At 37.6% G+C, this 19,836-nt stretch overlaps 1 protein-coding gene across 1 annotated transcript; it reads right to left on the minus strand.

Moving 5' to 3' along the window:
• Positions 1-518: 518 nt before the first annotated feature.
• LOC134744192 (protein dimmed) lies at positions 519-18,878 on the minus strand. Its single transcript, XM_063677911.1, has 5 exons — positions 18,639-18,878; positions 8,300-8,446; positions 1,324-1,544; positions 894-1,033; positions 519-738 (listed from the first exon to the last, which is right to left on the minus strand). The coding sequence occupies exons 2-5, from the start codon at positions 8,436-8,438 to the stop codon at positions 621-623; spliced, it is 618 nt and encodes a 205-aa protein (XP_063533981.1). The 5' UTR covers positions 8,439-8,446; positions 18,639-18,878; the 3' UTR covers positions 519-620.
• Between the last annotated feature and the right edge of the window lie 958 nt (positions 18,879-19,836).

The following is a 19,836-nucleotide window of genomic DNA, read 5'->3' on the forward strand; positions in this document are numbered from 1 at the left end:
AAGTATACTTATAGGTGTCCAATAAATGCTTAATTAAGTCTAGATTCAGAATGAATCTTCAGAGTAGGTTAGATAGACAATAGAGATGACCTAGGTACATATATACTTACTGAATACTCTGAACAGGAATATAAATATATATGTCTTTGAGAATTTGATTTTTATATTTTATTGGTATGATTAATATGTAAATAATACCTACTCGAAACGGGAAAGAACCGATTTTCTGGAATAGTAGAAATAATTACCTATATATATTACCTGTAATAAATTTTACTATTTGCACATATGTATCACTTTGTTCCGAATAGTTGTAGAACTTCGCGTTTCTTCCTTTGCGTGGTTATGCTACTTGCTACCTTGAATTAGCATTTACCGAGTTAATTTGTTCAAATCCGCTTTTCCGTTTAGTCTAACTCTAAGCATTGTTCGTAAAATTGAATTTTTAAATTACGGCCAAGCAATAAAGGATAAGCAATTGCAATTGCATCTCTTGCATTTTTCTACATACTTAAGAAGGCAACGAATATAGATAGATTAATTAACTAAAATTAAATCGAGAGTATAGTAGCAACGTTTGACTGAGCGGTGAGGATTAGTGGGCTGGTCAGGCCGCGGGGTCAGAGAGGCCGGACGCTCGACGCCGTCTCTTGGGCTTCGTCCGTTGGCTCGTTGTTGTTGTGCTCGTCGCGGCTCAACACGAATACTGGCTCCACGTTTTCATCTGCACTGTCGAAACTGGAATTTTAAAAAGTTCACATTAATCCTGTATTCAATGATCAAGTTGGAGCTGGAAAGTGGCCATAGAAATTCGGTAAATAAATAACAACACAATCCCTCTCAGTGTAATCCAGTTAAAATTATATCTTTAATACAAAATGATTTGAACTTACTTGTACCGAGGCACCTCGCCTCTCATAGAGCAAATGGCGTTTGTGAGAGCCTTAACGTAATTTTTGGCAAGAGTCAAGGTTTCTATTTTGGATAGGCTTCTGTTGTCTTTCTTCACGTGCGGAATTACCCGCCGCAGGTCCTGAAAAAAAAAACTGATTTGATTATGACGTCCATTTTTATTATCACGCAAATACAAAACTTACTAGCTGAGCTACCTTGCTGTGACACTCATCATTATCATCATATCAGCATTTTATCCCACACTGCTGAGCATTGTTGGCCTATTGTGACAGCGGTTTTTGACGTTTTAGCTAGTCGTAATGAATGCCCAAGGTACAAACTTTGCATTAGTCTCAGCTCGTTACTACATAATTATCTAAACGAAATAACCATCCGCACTCTTCTAATCATATGCCTTTATCTACTTGCCTCGAAAGCTCGGTTGAGTGAATGCATGCGCATGCGTTCCCGTTCATTGCTCTCCAACCGGCGTAGATTCCGTTCCCGGGCGGAGATGCCGCATCGCCGGCGGCGGCCGGTGCCGGAGCCAGCAGAAGTGCCTGATGAGGAGGAGCCGGCCGCCGCCCGCCGCGTGCGGCAGCCCCGACGGACCACCACCTCGTCACTGCCGCTCCCGCTGTCATAAAACTCTGAAATGAAAAACGTATTTGTCACCCACCCAAGATACCATATATAAAGTAAGCTGCATGTGCATACAAATTTTTTTTCACCTCAGAAGCTCAAACAAGCCAAGTGCGAATTTCCTCACTCCAGGGAGTGAAACAAAGTATAGCTTTTTAATTTGATGTGAACGCCATGAACTGCCACTTCATACTTCTATTACAAATTCGTTTTTTCCAAATAAACACTCGCAAGAAAAACCAACTTTCCTCTCTTGTTGCACAAATAACTATTGTGCTACAACGCTAAATATACTTAAAGGAATTTTAGGGGTGTTTTAGGGCACTCTATTTTTGGTTAACAACAGTAGTCCAATTCACAATTTCCGTCTTCATTTGAATCTCGAAAGGTCTTATAATTATAACCTACCGAATAATGCAAGAGTTAATCAAGCACATTTACCTATATAATCCTCCTTCTATTAGTGACAAAAATGCGGGTGATTTACTGATTTAAAATGCAATACATATGTAATGTAGGTACTCAGTGTAGGAGTTTTACTTAGTGTTTACCTTTACATACCAACTAAGAAGTGAAGCGATAAGTTCGCTTTTGTACACATTTAAATAAATAAAAATAATAGGAGATAGGAGTTTTACTTAGTGTTTACCTTTACATACCAACTAACGTGAAGAGATAGGTTCTCTTTTATACACATGTATTGTAACCTTTATTGTAACCTTCTATGTTTTAGCTCAGGTGGTATGTACTTTGTTTGCAACTACTTTGTTTACAACTGACCAAAACGTATATATTGTATTGGCAATACCTTATCTTGTTAATATGTTATTTTTAGTTAGGAAACTGGGCCGGCCGTTACAGAGGATCTGAATTACTTTTTTCATGCCAAACTTTTTGGTTCGTATTCTAAGTGACAAATAAAAAAAAACAGTAAATCCAGTAAAATGCCATAATAACTCTCACTAAACCTTCGTTATCGCTTTATGAGAAGTGTGATGAAGTTGATATAATTTTCGTCGTAACGAATCGATAAAATATCTGCCTCTACATAGTATATCAGTGTTTAATTGTTCGAACGCACGCCACCGTACAAAAAAACGGAACGTACTTAATCGTTGCATACAAATATGTAATGACTTAATTAGCAACAAACGTGGTAATGCATTTGACCTAAAATAATGTACACAGACAGTTCAGATACAGTAGAGAGAGTTCAGTTATACAGTTCAGATTATGATAAGAGCCCACGGTATTTTTTACTACCGATGTACTTAGGTGCACTCTGTGCCTACTCTTTTGTTGCAATGCAATGTAAGCACCAAGGCATATATATAAAATATCGCATTTTTTAATCGGCTTCTACCTACTGAGAATACTGGAACGTATTAATACTCACCAACCTACACCTTTACAACATTTTATTTAAAAGCATCATTGTGTGTTTCCTACACACATATTATGTATCTTATCTATCAGCCTATCTTTTTCACATTTTTTTTTTAATTCTGCAAGCTCAGAGCAAGTGTAACTTAACCGCGGGATATTTAACAGCTCTATGTAACCGCAGACCAGAATTATACTGGTTCTACTCTGACCAAATGGCAGATAAGTGATGCGTAAACTAATCGGGCTGTCGTCATAAAACCCTTTTCTAAGTCACGACGTCCTCACTAGATACAAAAATGACGTCTTTATATTAATGACGTCATTTTTGTATCTAGTGAGGACGTCAACATACTATGTTGATAATAAGAAGTACCTAGATTAATTGATAGGATAGTGTTTATTAGTAGTACTTTATTCCGACACCATAGCGAAACAGTAATAACATATTCACTAATCTATGGCGAAAACACTATCTCTATTTATTACTACCAATAATGCCTTCTGAAATGCCTTCCAATGTAAAACCTTTATAAAAATGTTGGCCACTACAGGTGCTACAGGAGATTCCACTGCTGTGAACCCTAAATATGAAGATAACACCAAAAGAATTGACCACTAGTTAATAAGAACAACAGCTATAAACAGGGTAGACCGAGGCGAATCGGGTCAGACTAAAAAAAAATTTGATATTGAAAATATTGCTTATGACTGGCGCCGCAGACTAACAGAAGACATGTACAGTACAGTGCAATTTTTATTTTATTTTATTGGGAAACAAACAGCTTACAATAATACAGGATATAGATATTATGACTAATACATGAGCCAAAATAGTTTCCACTAATGGGATGAAACATAATTGCTCAAAGGGAACTTTGAAGAGTGAAAATACATTATCACTTATCATTTCAATCATTCTAGGAAACGGAGAGAAAAAAAAAGAAAGAGTACATTTTAGTGCATTAATGTCAATGAAATATTTCAAATTTCATCATGATCCGCTTCACCCTGTGATCCGATTCTCCTCGGTCTACCTAGGTATCCTCAACTCAGTAGAGGTACATTAACAAGTATTAATAATATTGTGCTGTATTGTTGCTCAACGGTGTAAAGTCCTACACCTTATATTAATCTCAGTCTCAGGTTAGTTAGAATCAATTTTAATAACTTCCTCTATAACTATCGCGTTTCGTATAGGTATCGGTGACGTCAGGGGCAATTATTTTTGCTCTACATTAGGCTTTAAAAGATCTAAGCACGCCAAGAAGTGTTCATCCGTGTTCAAGGAAGCACGAAGCAGTCTGGCAATCACGGCATTCAGCAGAACACTTTCTTAAGCAACTCGTGCAACGAGCAAGATGTTCTACAAAACTTTGCATTACGTGACACGACTGCACGCTTGATAAACCTTTTGCGTAAGAGCACGAGTGCAGACTAATCGATTTAGTACGCACTGCTATGGGTGGTTTTCGTAATATCCTTATCTACTTCGTGCCGTTCGATTCCTATAGAGATATTAAAATGTTGATTTTAAACATTTATTAACTTTACTGGCAACTATTTATATACGAATTGCTCAAGTGCGCGAAACTCGAGTCTTACGTAAGTATATAGAGTGAGCTACGAAAAAATCACAAACTGGATGTAAAATAAAATTCCACTGACTTTGCCAGTTTACAATTTTGTTATCTACCTACCTATTTAAAACAAACACTGTGTTTGACAAAAAAGTAAAGAAGCAGAACATGATGAATTTGATGATTTAAATGACAAATGTCTGTTACTGTTACCCTTCTGAAAAACAAGAATGATATTTAATACCCGTTGAAAACTAAATAATAGTTATTTGTTATACAAGGGTGCAAAGTTGTATTTTACCCGCGAGTGTTTTAACACACGAGTAAAATACATTTGCACCCGTGTGTAACACAAAACTTTTCCCCTCACTATTATAGCGAGGAAAGTGCAACATCCGCAGGCGTTAGATCATCTTCATCAACTGGAATCACTCATTTTTTTACGATATTATAACAAAAAACTCTGGAAATTCTGTACTTTTACGTGAGAAGTTTTTAAGTAAAATTTTTGTTGACAATGTTGACATTTCAGACGTATGAAATGTCAATGATGAGTTTTGAAATGAGGGCTATCGTTTTGTTGCTCACCAGTTGGCGCCTCTGTTGATGGTGGTCCAAGAGACTAAAGAACAGCTGCCAGTCATTGAAGTGACAAGTGACATTTGACATTTCGAACTATGGAAAAGACCACCAGATCTACACTAGCGCCCCTAGCGGCGAATTCATACGCGTTAGCCCTCATTGCATCGACTTAACTTGTGCGTTCAGAATTATATTTAACATATAGGTAATTATTAAAAAACAAACGTTTATTATTGAATTTTAAGGTTTATGACTTAAAATCATTAAATAAAGCTAAATCTGGTATTTTTAACCGACTTCAATTTCATAGAAGGAGGAGGTTCTGTATTCGGTTGTGGCTATGTTTTTTTTTTTATTTTTTTTTTTATGTATGTTCACCGATTATTCCGAGACCCGTGGTCCGATTTGAGTAATTCTTTTTTTGTTCGAAAGGAGCTACTTCCAAGTTGGTCCCATATTAATCTGGTTCTGATCTGATGATGGGATCCCTGAGGAATTGAGGGAACTCCTCAATTTTTAAAGGCACATGTATGGTGATTTGGGTGTTGTCATAAGCAACTTTAGCATTTTCTCTCGAAAACGACCAATTTGATGAATTGCACCTGATGATGATGATTGTTTTGAAGATAGTGATGATGATTTTTTTATTGTAGGATGTTCAGCGAATACTCCGAGACCCGTGGTCCGACTTGAACAATTCTTTTTTTGTTTGAAAGGAACTACCTCCAAGGTGGTCCCACATTAATCTGGTGCTGTTCTGATGATGGGATCCATGAGGAATTGAGGGAACTCCTCAATTTTTAAAGGCACATGTATGGTGATTTGGTCGTTTTCTTAAGCAAATTGAGCATTTTTTCTCGAAAACCACCAATTTGATGAAGTGGAGCTGATGATGATGATTGTTTTGATGATAATGATTTCAGCGATTACTCCGGCACCCATGATCCGATTTGAGTTATTCTTTTTCTGTTTGAAAGAAGTTACCTCTCCAAGGTGTTTTCGTAATATTTTTGGTTTTGATCTGATGATGGAATCCGTGAGGAATTGAGGGAACTCCTCAATTTTTAAAGGCACGTGTGTGGTAATTTCGGTGTTTTCTAAAGTAACTCAAGAATTTCCTCCCCAAAACCACCAATTTGATGTAGTGCAACTGTAGCCTAACCACGAGTTTGACACTAAATATTCTTCGTAACTTACTTTGTACACTAATATGCTAGTACGAGCGAGATGCATAAACAGTAAGTTACGCACACTATAGCGAATATATCAATGTCAAACTCGTGGTAAGGCTACTGATAACTTGCCTCGTATGTGTATTATGATTTTTGATGTAGGTAGTGTTGGAAACAACCAAAGAGACTGAGAGGTGAAGGTAGAGGGTATTAGTGTTTGGGGGGTTTGAGGTTGGGGGTTGAGGGGAGGTGAGTTGATGGGTCGGGGACTGTGGGGTTGGGAGTTAAGGGATCGGGGGTTAGGGTTAGAAGTTAAGGGGTCTGGGGTTAGGGGTCGGGGAATGGCGGTTGAAGGGATGGTGGTTTAGGGTCGAGGGGTTCAGTGATCAGGGGTTGATGTGCTGTGAGGTTGAGTGATCACCGGGTTTGAGGGATTGGGTCAGTGGCGGGGCGGAGAATGGATTTAGTGACAGGAATGATTTCCCAGACGGACTCGAGGAAAATTCTGATTATTTAATAAAGTTTACGAATTTACAGTTAAACATCATTATGTTTTTCATTCATGCGTCACGCTCTTAACAATGTTTTAAAACTAAAAATTGAAAAATAAAAACTTTTATAAAAAAAAAGATAAACCGACTTCAAAAAGGATGAAATAAAATATTATCCTTTTTAGGGTTCCGTGTTTAAGTATATGCGTTACCAACTGATATTTTTGAAGTCGGTGCCAAGCCAAGTACTCCAAGTAGTAACAATACCAGTCAAAAATAATCAGCTTTATGTCTATAAATCCCATTACAACTGTACAAATATTATAAACGTGAAAGCAATTATGTCTGCCTCTTTGTTACCTTTTCATGGCTAAACAACTGAACCGCTTTAGCTGAAATTTTGCATGAAGGTTCCTTGAATTGTTTTATATTTTGAAATGTAGTCCTCTGGATAAGCGACAGTCCCAATCCCACACTTGCGTGCTATGACTGTTCAAGAATTAGTAAGAAATGCTCTTTAAAAAAATACGACGACAAAACGTATTAGATTTACACTAACGTGCCGACAAGCATGGTACGAACTGCGCCAAGAAGGTTCAACCGTGTGTTCTGTTCTGAGGTGTACAGAAAGTTCGTTTATTGTCGTCGTGTACGCTGCGTCTTACATAGGCGAACACTCGCGAACGCGAAGCGAAGCGACGCGGCACGGCGCGGCCGGCCCAAGGCGTTCGCGTTCGCAACGAGATCGCCCTCGTAGGACACTTCTATATCTATGTATCTTTATCGAATTGCACCAAAATCATTATGAATATATGATTTAAAATTTGGCTTGGCACCGACTTCAAAAATATCAGTTGGTAACGCATATACTTAAACACGGAACCCTAAAAAGGATAATATTTTATTTCATCCTTTTTGAAGTCGGTTTATCTTTTTTTTTATAAAAGTTTTTATTTATTAAATTCTCAAACCATTTATTTAATGATAATTAATATCGAATGAACCATTATTATGAGCGTTTTACGTTTTGTTATCTGTCAAGCTACTTAAACACGCTCCATCCAAGGTCAAATTACTTTCCCCACTAGTGGATAAAATGCGTTTTTCCCCGCTTGTTTTAAAGGATAAAAGACGGCTTTCCGAGCTAGTGAGGGGAAAAATATATATATATTGACATATCTTTTTATATATAAGTACAATTAATTTAAGCCAATCGAATTTATTTGTTAATTATTGGTAATGTATTATTTCTAGATTTCTTTTTATTTGTTTTTTGTTATCTACTGTTTTTTATGCTGTTTTTATTGTTGAATGTGGAATTCGGTATTAATGTGATATTTTATTATTGTATTTGCATGGATTTTGTCTGTATTATTAGCAAATAAAGAACTGAATACTGAAAACTCTAAATGTAACAATTACCTAGAAAAAGTATACAACATTTTTATTACAGTGTTGCTAAGCTGTCAGTTGACGAGGTGCATATTAGGCACCCTATGGGCAAAGGGTCCATACAGTTATTGAAAGAATTTACACTGAATACCTACGTACTCACCACCAGCTTGTTCTATCTTCATGTCAGCTATGTCGGGTTTGTTCTCATCATACTCGGAGGTTTCGTCTTCATAACACGTCATCTGCACCGGCGACTCGGCCTCGGAACCGCCGCCCTCCGCGCTAGCCCATTGGGGCATTTTGAGATCTGGAAAGATAATATGAAACTAATTAGTTAAGATTCGTAATGTAAATATGACAGTACTGACCACTTCGATAAGATACAGTTTATAGATCATACTCAAATCTTGTGCTTTCATTTGTCTTATGCTAAAAGTAATGAACGTAATTTAAGGGGATGATACAAATGCAGACAAATTTTACACACACGAATACTAGCGATGTAAGTTATAAGTTATAACCATAACCAGAAATAAGGATTCAATATCCTTAAACGTCGGGCATAAATAGAAGAGACAGTTTTTTTATGCTTGTATAATTGTGTACCTATGTCCTATATAAACAGAGATTAACAGCCTCAAAGCTACTTAAATCAAATAATATAAATATAGTGCAACGAAATTCACATTAAACATAAGTACCTAATTGAAAAACTTTGTTTCACCATTATTGTTTCAAGATTATATTATATATACCTACAAACAGTTAAATGAACAATTCGATAACCATTTGCGTGACCAATCCAATACATACTCGTAAATAAATAACTAGCGCATTTAATCAACTTTAATTTTGTGATTTATTCCATAGCAACTAAAATGCAGGTTTTACTTTTATTACGAATTTAATATACTTTTATTATATTTTACGTTAAGTTACCAAGGTGCAATATTACTCGTATTTAATTGATTATCGTTTCGCGCGTTCACATGCCACTTTAAAGAGTTAGAGGAGAGAGACATTGTTACACAATAGTTATTTTCACCTCAGCAGCTCGAAGAAGCCTTCTTCCGTTACTCCAGGGAGTGCAGAAAGTTCGACTTTCCTCACTCCAGGGAGTGAAACAAAGTAGCTTTTTAATTTAGTAAAGGCCACGAATTGCCACTTCTTACTTTTATTCAATTTTTTTTGTTTCTCTGTATTATTCTGTGTAATTCGAACAACATTTTAACCTTTAATATGTTCTCACTACTGAGGTGAAAAATTATGTGTGCAACACGAGAGCAGTTATTTTACGTCTCGTGTTTTTGAGTCCCTCGCTACGCTCAAGATTCTAACTTAGAATCTTTCGCTTTCTCGGGACACAAAATAAACACTCGCAAGAAAAACCAACTTTCCTCTCTTGTTGCACAAATAACTATTGTTTTACAAGGGGGTAAAGTTGTTGTTTAACCCCTCGTGCTAATACTTTACACGAGGGTTAAATAAACTTTGCTCCCGAGTGAAACACGAAATTTTTCACCACACCAACGCGATAAAAATACTACCAAACTGTAAAACATTACAAATCAAATTCAAATGAACGTTATTAAATATTTATTATTCAAAATCATCACTTTAAAGTCAACTCTAAGAGCACAAAATTCAAAAGTTGCATCAGATTATACTTGACCACACACATGGACAAAATGCAACTTTCTTATCAGTTTTTAAAGTACAAAGAGAGCTTTTACGAGCTGGTGTGGTGAAAAAATAGTTACTACTTATACTTATGTACGGCATAAAAAGCTAACTTCGATAGGTACACCTAAAACCTGTGGATCTACTTTTGTAAGAAATGCCCTTGGACTAAAGTAAGTATGTTGAAAACTGGCAAGAACCACCTGTGTAAAACCTGCTCAACATGACAATAAAATAAAATTGGCACGAGCCAAAAAGTTTACATTTTCTTGGATGTAAGAACGCAGACAGTCAGAGTTCTAAGTTCTACGAAATATTTATAAGTAGTTTTTTTACAACCACATATTGATTTGTAATTCGAGGTATTCCTTCAAGGAGCTAATACCTACTAACTAAGTTGGTATAGACCGGGGATCAAAAATATTATTTCCTAGATTCTTATTTTCAGTTTTTCAGAGCTTTCAGATTTCTATCATCCTTTAAAGAGAAACATGCTGTACCTATATGTTTTTTCTTTTTACATTTTTTTAACTAAAACTAACGGAAATTTTCAAACCCTAAAAATAATACAATTTAAGAATTGCCTTTGCATTCCGTCTAGATAGAAAATTTCAATGAATATAGTATCCCAGTCGGTAAGGTAAGGTGCTGGTACTGATAGTAACAGAGGCTGCGCGGGGAGGGTGTCTGGCGCCAGGCGAATGACGGCGCCGCGGCGGCGCTGTCCGCCGTGCCCGTGCCACTAATGACACGCTTCGGGACTCCCATACCTACCATGTATCAAACGGCTGCGTATACTTTATTGGACACCATTAAAATTTAGAAAAATATATTATTACTTTCGAAGCTAACCGCTACTGGTGAGTAGTGTAAAGTGGTGACTTTCTTGAGACCCATGCCTATAAATAGTATAAATATATAATTATAGTTGCTATAGTTAAACGTCTGGGGCCCATTTCTCAAAAGGTACTTACTTACCTTTTGAGAAATGTTAAATTATTAGTCCACGAACTGTCAAATCGTATGAGTTTCCATAGCAACACACTAATAATATTAGTCTAATATCGTTCGAGGAATGGGCCCCTGGTAATGCACCGTCTCGTCCAAATAATAGTGATGCGTGTGTAGGTAGATACGCGAGTACCTGCTATTCATTCCAATCTAATAAAAAAAAAACTTAAATTATATTCAACAATTTAGGTCCTTAAAAACTGTTATAATTGTACCTAGATATAAAAGTGTTCTCTCGAAAAACTTAAAACACGATTAACACGATTACACGCAATCTGGGTGATTCTTAGTGAGCAGTGTAAACGCTAGCTCTGTATGTTATTAATAAGTATAGTAATTTCAATTGATATCGAATTATGTTCCATGAATTATAGGTAACGTACTAGTACCCTTTTACATTTCTTTTGCTGTATTCTTACATTTTCGTCATTCCCTCTCATTTTATTTTGATGTGCCAGTGCGACCGGAATCTTTAAAGGGGCCCACTGACTATCAGTTCGCCGGACGATATTGGCCTGTCAGTTGTTCGGAACTGTCAAATTTTTGTTCTAACCGACAGGCCGATATCGTCCGGCGGACTGATAGTCAGTGGCCCCCTTAACACTCGACTGTAGAACGTTGTCGGCACGAGTGCCACGTCACGCGTGCTACGAAACATGCTACGGTGCTACGAAAATGCTACGATTCCAGATTCTAATTCCAGGAGGCCGATACGGATTTAATAATTTGTTACGGTTTTCATACCATCTAATCTATAGAAATGCCAGGCCAAAGAGTATAATAATACTATATGTATAGTAAGCCAGGCATCGATATATTGACATGACATAAATATTGAGTTTTAAATGTGTTATATTTGTTTGTATTGCTCATATTGTCTATTTTGGGTTAATATTTTAGATTTGTATAAGTCACATTTATTATAATTTTACAAATGAAACTTACATTATAATGTCACAATAAAAAAACAGTAAATATAAAGTCCATGCATAGATCGTGATCGGCAACGCAGGCTTCGTCAAGTGGACACAAAAGCAAACCAGCAACAGGCTTCGTCATTTAAGTTGATATCCAACTTCATAAAAATGTTTTGTGCATAATAATGGAATTAGTCTTTTCAAATCTGTATTATTTTGTGGCGCTACTTGCTTTCGGTACACGGTGCTCAAAACCTTATCGAAAAAATGTTAGCCCCTTCCCTCGGGGTCCTGGAGGCTTCGCACTGTACCGAGACCAAGAACGTATGGTCTTTAGCATGTCCTAACACAGACCCGCCTGTCAACCCATGTTCGCAGAGGCAGTGGGACGAACCTCTCTGTCGTCTAACTAGGAACCGTCTCCTAGATACGGCACATAGTCCGACAGATCGAGCCCGTTTTCTTGCCACTGCGGAATGGGAGTCGGGTCTGTAACTGCAGTGCAGACACTACCATCCACAACGGTGGGCACATTGTTGGATAATACAACATTCCGATTGGCCACATGTCTCAGAATAGGGGTGTCGCGGATCATCGCGAACCTGTGGTAAGTCGTGTGAACTAATCCTTATTAATTTGTAGCTAGTAACATTTAGATGACAGAATTGACAGATACATTTGGCGCCATTGGTTAGACGAGAAAAAAGAAAATGGTGGTTGAGAGGACAAGTTTGTGCAAGTGGACAAAGTGTGTAGAACCTGATTCCTGGATCCTGAAAAGCTGATGAACTTGAGCTAAGTATTAGACTAGGTTAAGATATAACAGTCATAGTAAAAGTTCTGATCGTAGTAATTACGAATACAGGAAAATCGGATCCCAAGTGCTATGTATAGTATATCATATGTATTAATTGTAGTATACTGAAGCTAAAATCTTGAGTTAACCTGGTCTATGCTTAGTGCTTATATTTCAGTCTATCAACAGGCGGTGGAAATACCTACATTTTATCGTATTTTTATAAATCTTCATTTTTGCCTTGGAGAGGCCTATGCTCAGCAGTGGGCGCTAAAGGGCTGATATGATGATGATGATGATGAAGGTACCGGCGGTCCTCGAGCCCAACGGTCTGGCCAGGGTCGATGGCATGAGGCCTGACGGAATGACGCTGGTGCTTTGGAGTATGAGCCGGCCACTTGTCTGGGACGCTAACTGCGTAGATACCCTGGCGCCGTCCCATATTCCAGGCACCAAAGTTGGCGCTGGTGCGGCTGCATCCTCGGCCGAAAGCCTCAAACGTCGCAAATATGCCACACTACGTAGTGCCACACTAGGTAGTGCCACACGGCGTTTGGGGTGGAAACCCTGGGGCCGATGCGGACCTAGCGCGCGTCGCTTCTGGTGACCAGAGGGCTGGCTGATATTTTGCCCAGCGCATCAACATTGCCACCCACCGGGGCAATGCGGCCAGCCTTCTGGGCACCCTACCGAGCGACTACGACTTAGGCCAAACGTTTTATTTATAAGTGTTATTGTAAAATTATGTAATAAAATTAAAAAAAGAAAATGTGAATAAAAAAAAATTGGTAAGTATATAAAACATTTTAACCGTACGTATGTACCTCAACTTACAGATTTGCCCGTAAGATCTGTTTTATTAGGCAGATGTGCCTGCGGACAAATCTTTCAAGGTATGGCGAGAATTAGGCACAGAATATGCCTGTCAGATAGGTATCTAAAAACAGCATACAAATAGCGCAAAATTTAAGCCATGGACAGAGTGTCTTAAACTTGGTACTTTTAACCCTATACCCTATCTCCCAATTTCGCGTATGTATTGAACAATTAATTGGCAGTTTTAACGACCTACATTGAGTCTGAAAAATTTTTGGATACCTATCGTGACTGATCTTGTTATGGACCTTGAAGTTATGCCTATTAATAGGTTGTAACTGTTCCTTTGAGTTGTAACGTTAAAACTATAAAATGTTGAGAAGACAGACTGCTCATTATAACTATTGTTAAACGTTAACTATTTACACGAGTCTTCGGCAACCATCATTGTTTAAAATCAAACATAAAATGCTTGCGTCACTCGATCCGATCGAGCACCTGATTTAATAAGAACAAAATGTATTTACTTACTTTAATATGTATGTGTATGTTTTTACTATAAAGGTAATGGCTACCAAGTAAAAAGTTTATAATTTTTTGATGATTCTAAATTATTTTCTTGATAAAGTAATCTAAGTGAGCTCAACGTTATTAATGCAAACAAGACGTTCGCATATCACTTTAATCTTAAAGATGCAAGGATCATACGTTTGGCATTTGGTTGACATTTAACGGTAACGATGACGTTTGGTAGGTATAGGTAAGCACGTCATCAAGGCAGCGCACGCAGGCGCGGTCCGCGGCGGACGCTGGGTCTGTGTTCTCGAGCGCCACGAGCATTTGACTCAAAGCAACCAGTATAAAATATGACTTGGGGATCCGTAACAACTAAGTGTAATCGGATCATTCATATGCTCGCCAGCGGTCGGCAAGCCAAGGAAATAACAGTACTGGTCTCTCGAAGTCGACCTTCAAGAACTGGCCCAGACACTTTCACCTTGCTTACCATTCGTAGCCCACTTACGGTAATCACTTCCATTGTTGCACTAACTCCGCTAGTGCATTGCATAAGAAATAAAACCGAATTATAATTTGCTACAATGCATATCTCGAGTTTCTTATCAGACGCTTTGAATGTGATGACCCGATACCTGTTCGCTGAATGAACTTCAACCGATAATGATCTACAAAGTTGAATTTATTTTGTAGTTTGCGCTCATCTTATCAATATTGCTAGTAAACATTACACTTTAAAAAACAATGCTATTTAGCAGTTTTTGCATCAACATAAACTTTGATGCAGCAGAATAGCATGTAAAAGTAGATTTTTTGTTTTTCATAATAACAATCGCGTTATCGCACGTCTATTTACAGCATCTAAGTCTTTCATCGACATTTTCTTTTCAAAAGAAACACTTTTATTTTTCCTATACAGTTAAAACTGATTAAGGTTAAACATCGGCATTTAGCATGAAGAGAGCTTGAAATGAATTACACTTTATTAGGTATCCAAAGATTTTATAGGAGTGTAATCAAAATCAGTATTACAAACTAAGCAAATAATCCGATAATTAAAAACCAGCAAGGGCGAGTCGGACTCGCGCACGAAGGGTTCCGTACCATTACGCAGAAAACGGCAAAAAAATCACGTTTGTTGTATGGGAGCCCCACTTGAATATTTATTTTATTCTGTTTTTAGTATTTGTTGTTATAGCGGCAACAGAAATAAACTTTACATACATCATCTGTGAAAATTTCAACTGTCCAGCTATCACGGTTCATGAGATACAGCCTGGTGACACGGACAGACGGAGGGACGGACGGACAGCGGAGTCTTAGTAATGGCCCCGTTTTTACCTTCTGGGTACGGAAGTACGGAACCCTAAAAAGAAACCCGAAGAAGTAGCCACCCGTTACTAAGTTGAGGTAACACTAATGTACGTAACGTACGCGTCGATATGCAAGAACGTGTATGAGTTGTGTTTTAATTTAAGTCCACGCAAGCTGTTTTGAATGTGGCATTTATTAAACGAAATGTATCAGCTGGCTAAACATTAAACAATTCAAGTAATATTAATGCTAGTGATACGAGTATATATTGTTTTGCTGTCATTTGTTTCAAGGTTGCTACGCTTGTGTTAAATTAAACATAATAAATAAATAGTAATAATAATGAGAACGGTTTTCTATCATATTAGCGAAAAGACGTCCGTTGGTCTGCGTTAAAGTTCCCCAATTAGGCGATCCCCGGTCACCCTCATCCAGCGCACTCTTTAACCCTTAAACATACATAGGTCTACCTTGTAGTTCCAAGGCTGCGTCCTCAGGAACCACTCTGCGTTTTCAGATCCTATTATTTATAGGTAGCTAACGAAGGGAAATGTCACTGTGATTACTGTGATATTGCGATCATTATTTCATAACCGCTTCGTTTGTTTACGTTAATAATCGACGCCGATGCCGTAACAAAAACAAAATGACGTCGACGAAAATACAAGTCGACTCATTTGAAAATAAATGCACCTCACATTAGTGTGCATGAAATGATTAAATCTGAGTTAGAAAACGTAACGAAACTGAGCAACATATCAAATGAATTAACACACTCAACGTGAAAGGTAATGTAACAATCTAAGTAAAAGATGTCGTTTGCAAAGATGACGTGAAAGACGTAATGATAATAAAACGTAAGTGTGAGAACCGAACGTCGATAAGGCAGCCCGGCTGCCTGAGGCAGTTGATCTGAGGCTACAACAACACCGAAAGTGAAGGTACTTTCGTTATTAGAGGCAGAGCTATTAGCTACCATTTCGAAACAGTTTATAACTGTCTTTAGGTTCCTCTTTAAATAATTTATTATAGACTTTATTGCTTACTATAATCTCACCGTGCGATGAAAACTCCGATGCCTACTATACTTGTATCTTAGTGATGACTGATTCTATATTAAGCTTATATAGCGACCAATACCGAGTCGCTGCAAACTTGACTGCGTAAACGTACACGCTAGACCGGGCCGGGGCCGAGCCGGAGCATCCGGCGCTTCGTTTTATATGGAAAGCACCACATGATCACCGATCAGCCGTCATAGAAAATGACATGTCGGACGCCTCGGCCCGGCCTAGCGTGAGTCATCCTTAACCTTTTCGACGCCGTGTCAAACACAAAAGCTGTCACTCGGACGCCACGTGACCGAAGTGTCAAAACTGAAATTGAACTTTATGCACATGCACGTAGGTCTATGTTGCTCTGTGTTCTGTGACGGATTAATCGGTCTTTGGCGTTGGACCTGCGGTGCCGATATATCCGTCATTGGCGTCCAAAAGGTTAAGTCAGAGTTTGTTTGTATTTACATTTACTTCTACCACCGGCAGCTTTTTAAAATATTTATGAGTCACATATATCTATGCACCCTTAAAGGGCTGGTCAGAGCTCTCAAATCAGTGTTCATCTTCATCCTACATACACTTACATGTATAGGTAAGATGTATATACGTACGTGTTGTTAACATTATTATTTTGGGTTTGTAGATACAGTAGGCAGTAGGTAGGTATTTCTAAAACTCTCCTCATGGAGCTATTTCCTCTTTCGATTGAAAAGTTCCCAGCAAATCTTAAACACTATTTGTTTTTCGGTTCTGACACGGTTTTGATGTGTTCTTTATTACCAAAAGCTGCTCGGTAAGGTTCTTTCAAGTTTCAAGTAGTTCTCCCTATCATATATTATATTGAACAGTGTATTGATATGAAGAAAGCATTTTCTTGAACGGGTTAATAATGCATAGTTCTTTTTTTTTTCAGTAGATAAATCAAAGGCATATTTATGAAGACACTGTATATAAACAAAAACAAATATTGCAATCCTATTTTCCGTGATACCTATGATTAAGGAAAAGAGTAGCTAATATACTTTTGATAGCAATTTTATTGGTTCAGTGATATGAATGATTAAGTCAAAAAATACATTTATGACGAGATATGCCCATGTCCAGATTAGGATATATATTTTTTAATACAGGTTCTCAAAAAGTGCTACTTTACGTAGCTGTTTAGCGTGCGAAAAGTTGGTATTCGCGAACTAGTGCTTTTTACTTTTCCAATTTTTTTAAATTTATACTTGTTCCAATTCATGACTATACTTATTGATGAGTGTTAATATTAGTTTCCTTTAAATGTCGTAACTAACATAAAAACCTACTGTTAATGTAAGAATACGAAAAATGTACATATTTCATATTTTATTATTTACCTCTTCATCATTATAACACGTTTATTTTTTTAATATTGAAGATTGAAAAACCGTTCTTAATAAGTTGTTTGAATGGAACGGAATAGCTATGGATGGTACAGATAGGAATAGCTGCCGAAACGCCTGTCAAAGAAGAGGCGTTTTTTCTTACGCAAGCTAAGTTTCTAAAGGCAACATTCGATATTGTTTTTATTCCTTACTTGTTGTTTTTCTTATTATTTCGCAACTGTATTAAAAAAACTTCGTTCGATACACGTGCGGAAATGTCATTCTTGTATACTTTCCGCACTAGCATCGAAATGTACTATTGTGCAGTTAGGTAGGACAAATGGATAGTAAAAAATATTAAAATACGTGCTATTAATTTAATTATCAATCACGACTTTGATAAGTGGTTCACGACGTTTTCATAAATCGTTGATGGCATTGGCATCTGTAGGTATCCGATTGAAAAAGGATTTTAATTTTAAGTGAGCTTGCTCTATTAAATTTGTGTCGAATGTTTTGGAAAACTCATAGGTACCTTAATCACTACAAACTTATCTGAAGTGTTGTACGAAAACTATAAGCATTTGTATTTCCTACAAGTAATCTACATGAAGCGGGCACCTAATATTTTCATATCTTAAACCGTCCACGTAGTCCCCATTCCCCAATAACTGCTGCATTTCCCTAATTTTAGTACATAAAAAAATATTTACCGTTCTGACTAAACATGAACCAGTAGTAGTACTACTACTATGTAATTTACAACGAAAGTGGTTTTATAATGAACGGTTGTTAAGTAAAAACAAAGTTAAGAAAATATAAACATAATTATGCATCATAAAGCTGCCTTTGTTTAGTAATAATCGGGTAAATCTAACATTTACGACCCAAGGATAAAAGAATAATTTTGAAATTGGAAACTTTTTGAGTGTGCTAAATCTGACGGGTTAGTCACGTAATTTAACAACAAAGAGTGTACCTTTCACTTAGTGCTCCAAACTGACACGTATTAATTTTGAGTCTGATTACGAGTAAAACTTACCTCGGGATGTAGCTGTGATCAGCTTAAGGGCGCACTTCACTGGTTAGAATCACAATGTTATCATAATTGGGACCGGTCGGGGATCTGGAGCGAAAGTGACAGTTTCGCGCGGGCACGGTTCGCGAATTTAAATCGAGTAAAAGTGTTGATATGGAGCTAGCGGCTGAGGCGTTGCGCGACCGCCACGCGCCTCGGAGTGGAGTGGAGTGGAGACTGGCGAGTGGCGCGAGGCTTGGGCGGCGGCGGCTGCGGCCGCGGGCGCGCGTACTGCAGCGGTAGAGGCGCTTGCGCTCGACACGGGCACTCTCTTTACTTACGCCAGTTATGCCTGTCAAGTCCGTTCTTCTGAGTTCAGCCGTTTATTCTCGAGCTCTTTAAGAAAATCGAGAGCCTTACAGTATTATTAAGGGAATCGTCGGCAGCAATGTAGATCTCATTCTAGACCTCTTAAAAACATATATTAGTCTACTCAGATAAACTGAGCTTAAAAATCTTGAAATCCAAATCAACTATAAGTACGTGCGAACAAATAAATGACAATAATTTTTATTTTAGTCAAAACTAAAGCCAAAAGAGGTAACCAATAAGTATATAAAAGTTAGCAAAAAAAAATACTCAACGATTTATTGACTATTGAACCTATGTTCCGGCTAAATCCCAATGGTGTTCATGAAGGAAACATTTCCGTACAACCATTCATTAATTTCCATTCAGTCGTATAGATGTGACTTAGGACCAAAAAATTATACCAAAAGCCAATTTTTTTCGAAATTCTTTGTATGGCCCATGGCCCAACGAGACGGCTGCAAAATCCTGAACAGCCGTAATGTGACTGGCCGCGAACAATCTAAGAAAATAGTTATTTGTTATACAAGGGTGCAAAGTTGTATTTTACCCGCGAGTGTGGAATTGAAACACGAGAAGTAAAATACATTTGCACCCGTGTGTAACACAAAACTTTTCCCCTCACTATAGCGAGGAAAGTGCAACATCCACAGGCGTTAGATCATCTTCATCACTGGAATCACTCATTTTTTTTACAATAATACGATATTATAACAGAAAACTCTGGAAGTTGTGTATTTTTACGTGTCGGAATCGGTGAGAAATTTTTTGTTGATAATGTTGACATTTCTGACGATGCGTTTTGAAATTGCATCGACTCAACTTGTGCGTTCAGAATTACATTCAACATAAT

This window comes from Cydia strobilella, chromosome 9 (assembly GCF_947568885.1).
Source record: "Cydia strobilella chromosome 9, ilCydStro3.1, whole genome shotgun sequence".
NCBI classification, from domain to species: domain Eukaryota; kingdom Metazoa; phylum Arthropoda; class Insecta; order Lepidoptera; family Tortricidae; genus Cydia; species Cydia strobilella.

What these genes read in the sequence shown, in the direction of transcription:
- LOC134744192 (XM_063677911.1), bottom strand. Translation starts at nt 8,438, where the DNA reads ATGCCCCAATGGGCTAGCGCGGAGGGCGGCGGTTCCGAGGCCGAGTCG. An exon ending in GAAGATAGAACAAGCTGGTG is followed by an intron (nt 1,545 to 8,299) that starts GTGAGTACGTAG and finishes TTTTCATTTCAG; the next exon opens with AGTTTTATGACAGCGGGAGC. An exon ending in CACTCAACCGAGCTTTCGAG is followed by an intron (nt 1,034 to 1,323) that starts GCAAGTAGATAA and finishes TTTTTTTTTCAG; the next exon opens with GACCTGCGGCGGGTAATTCC.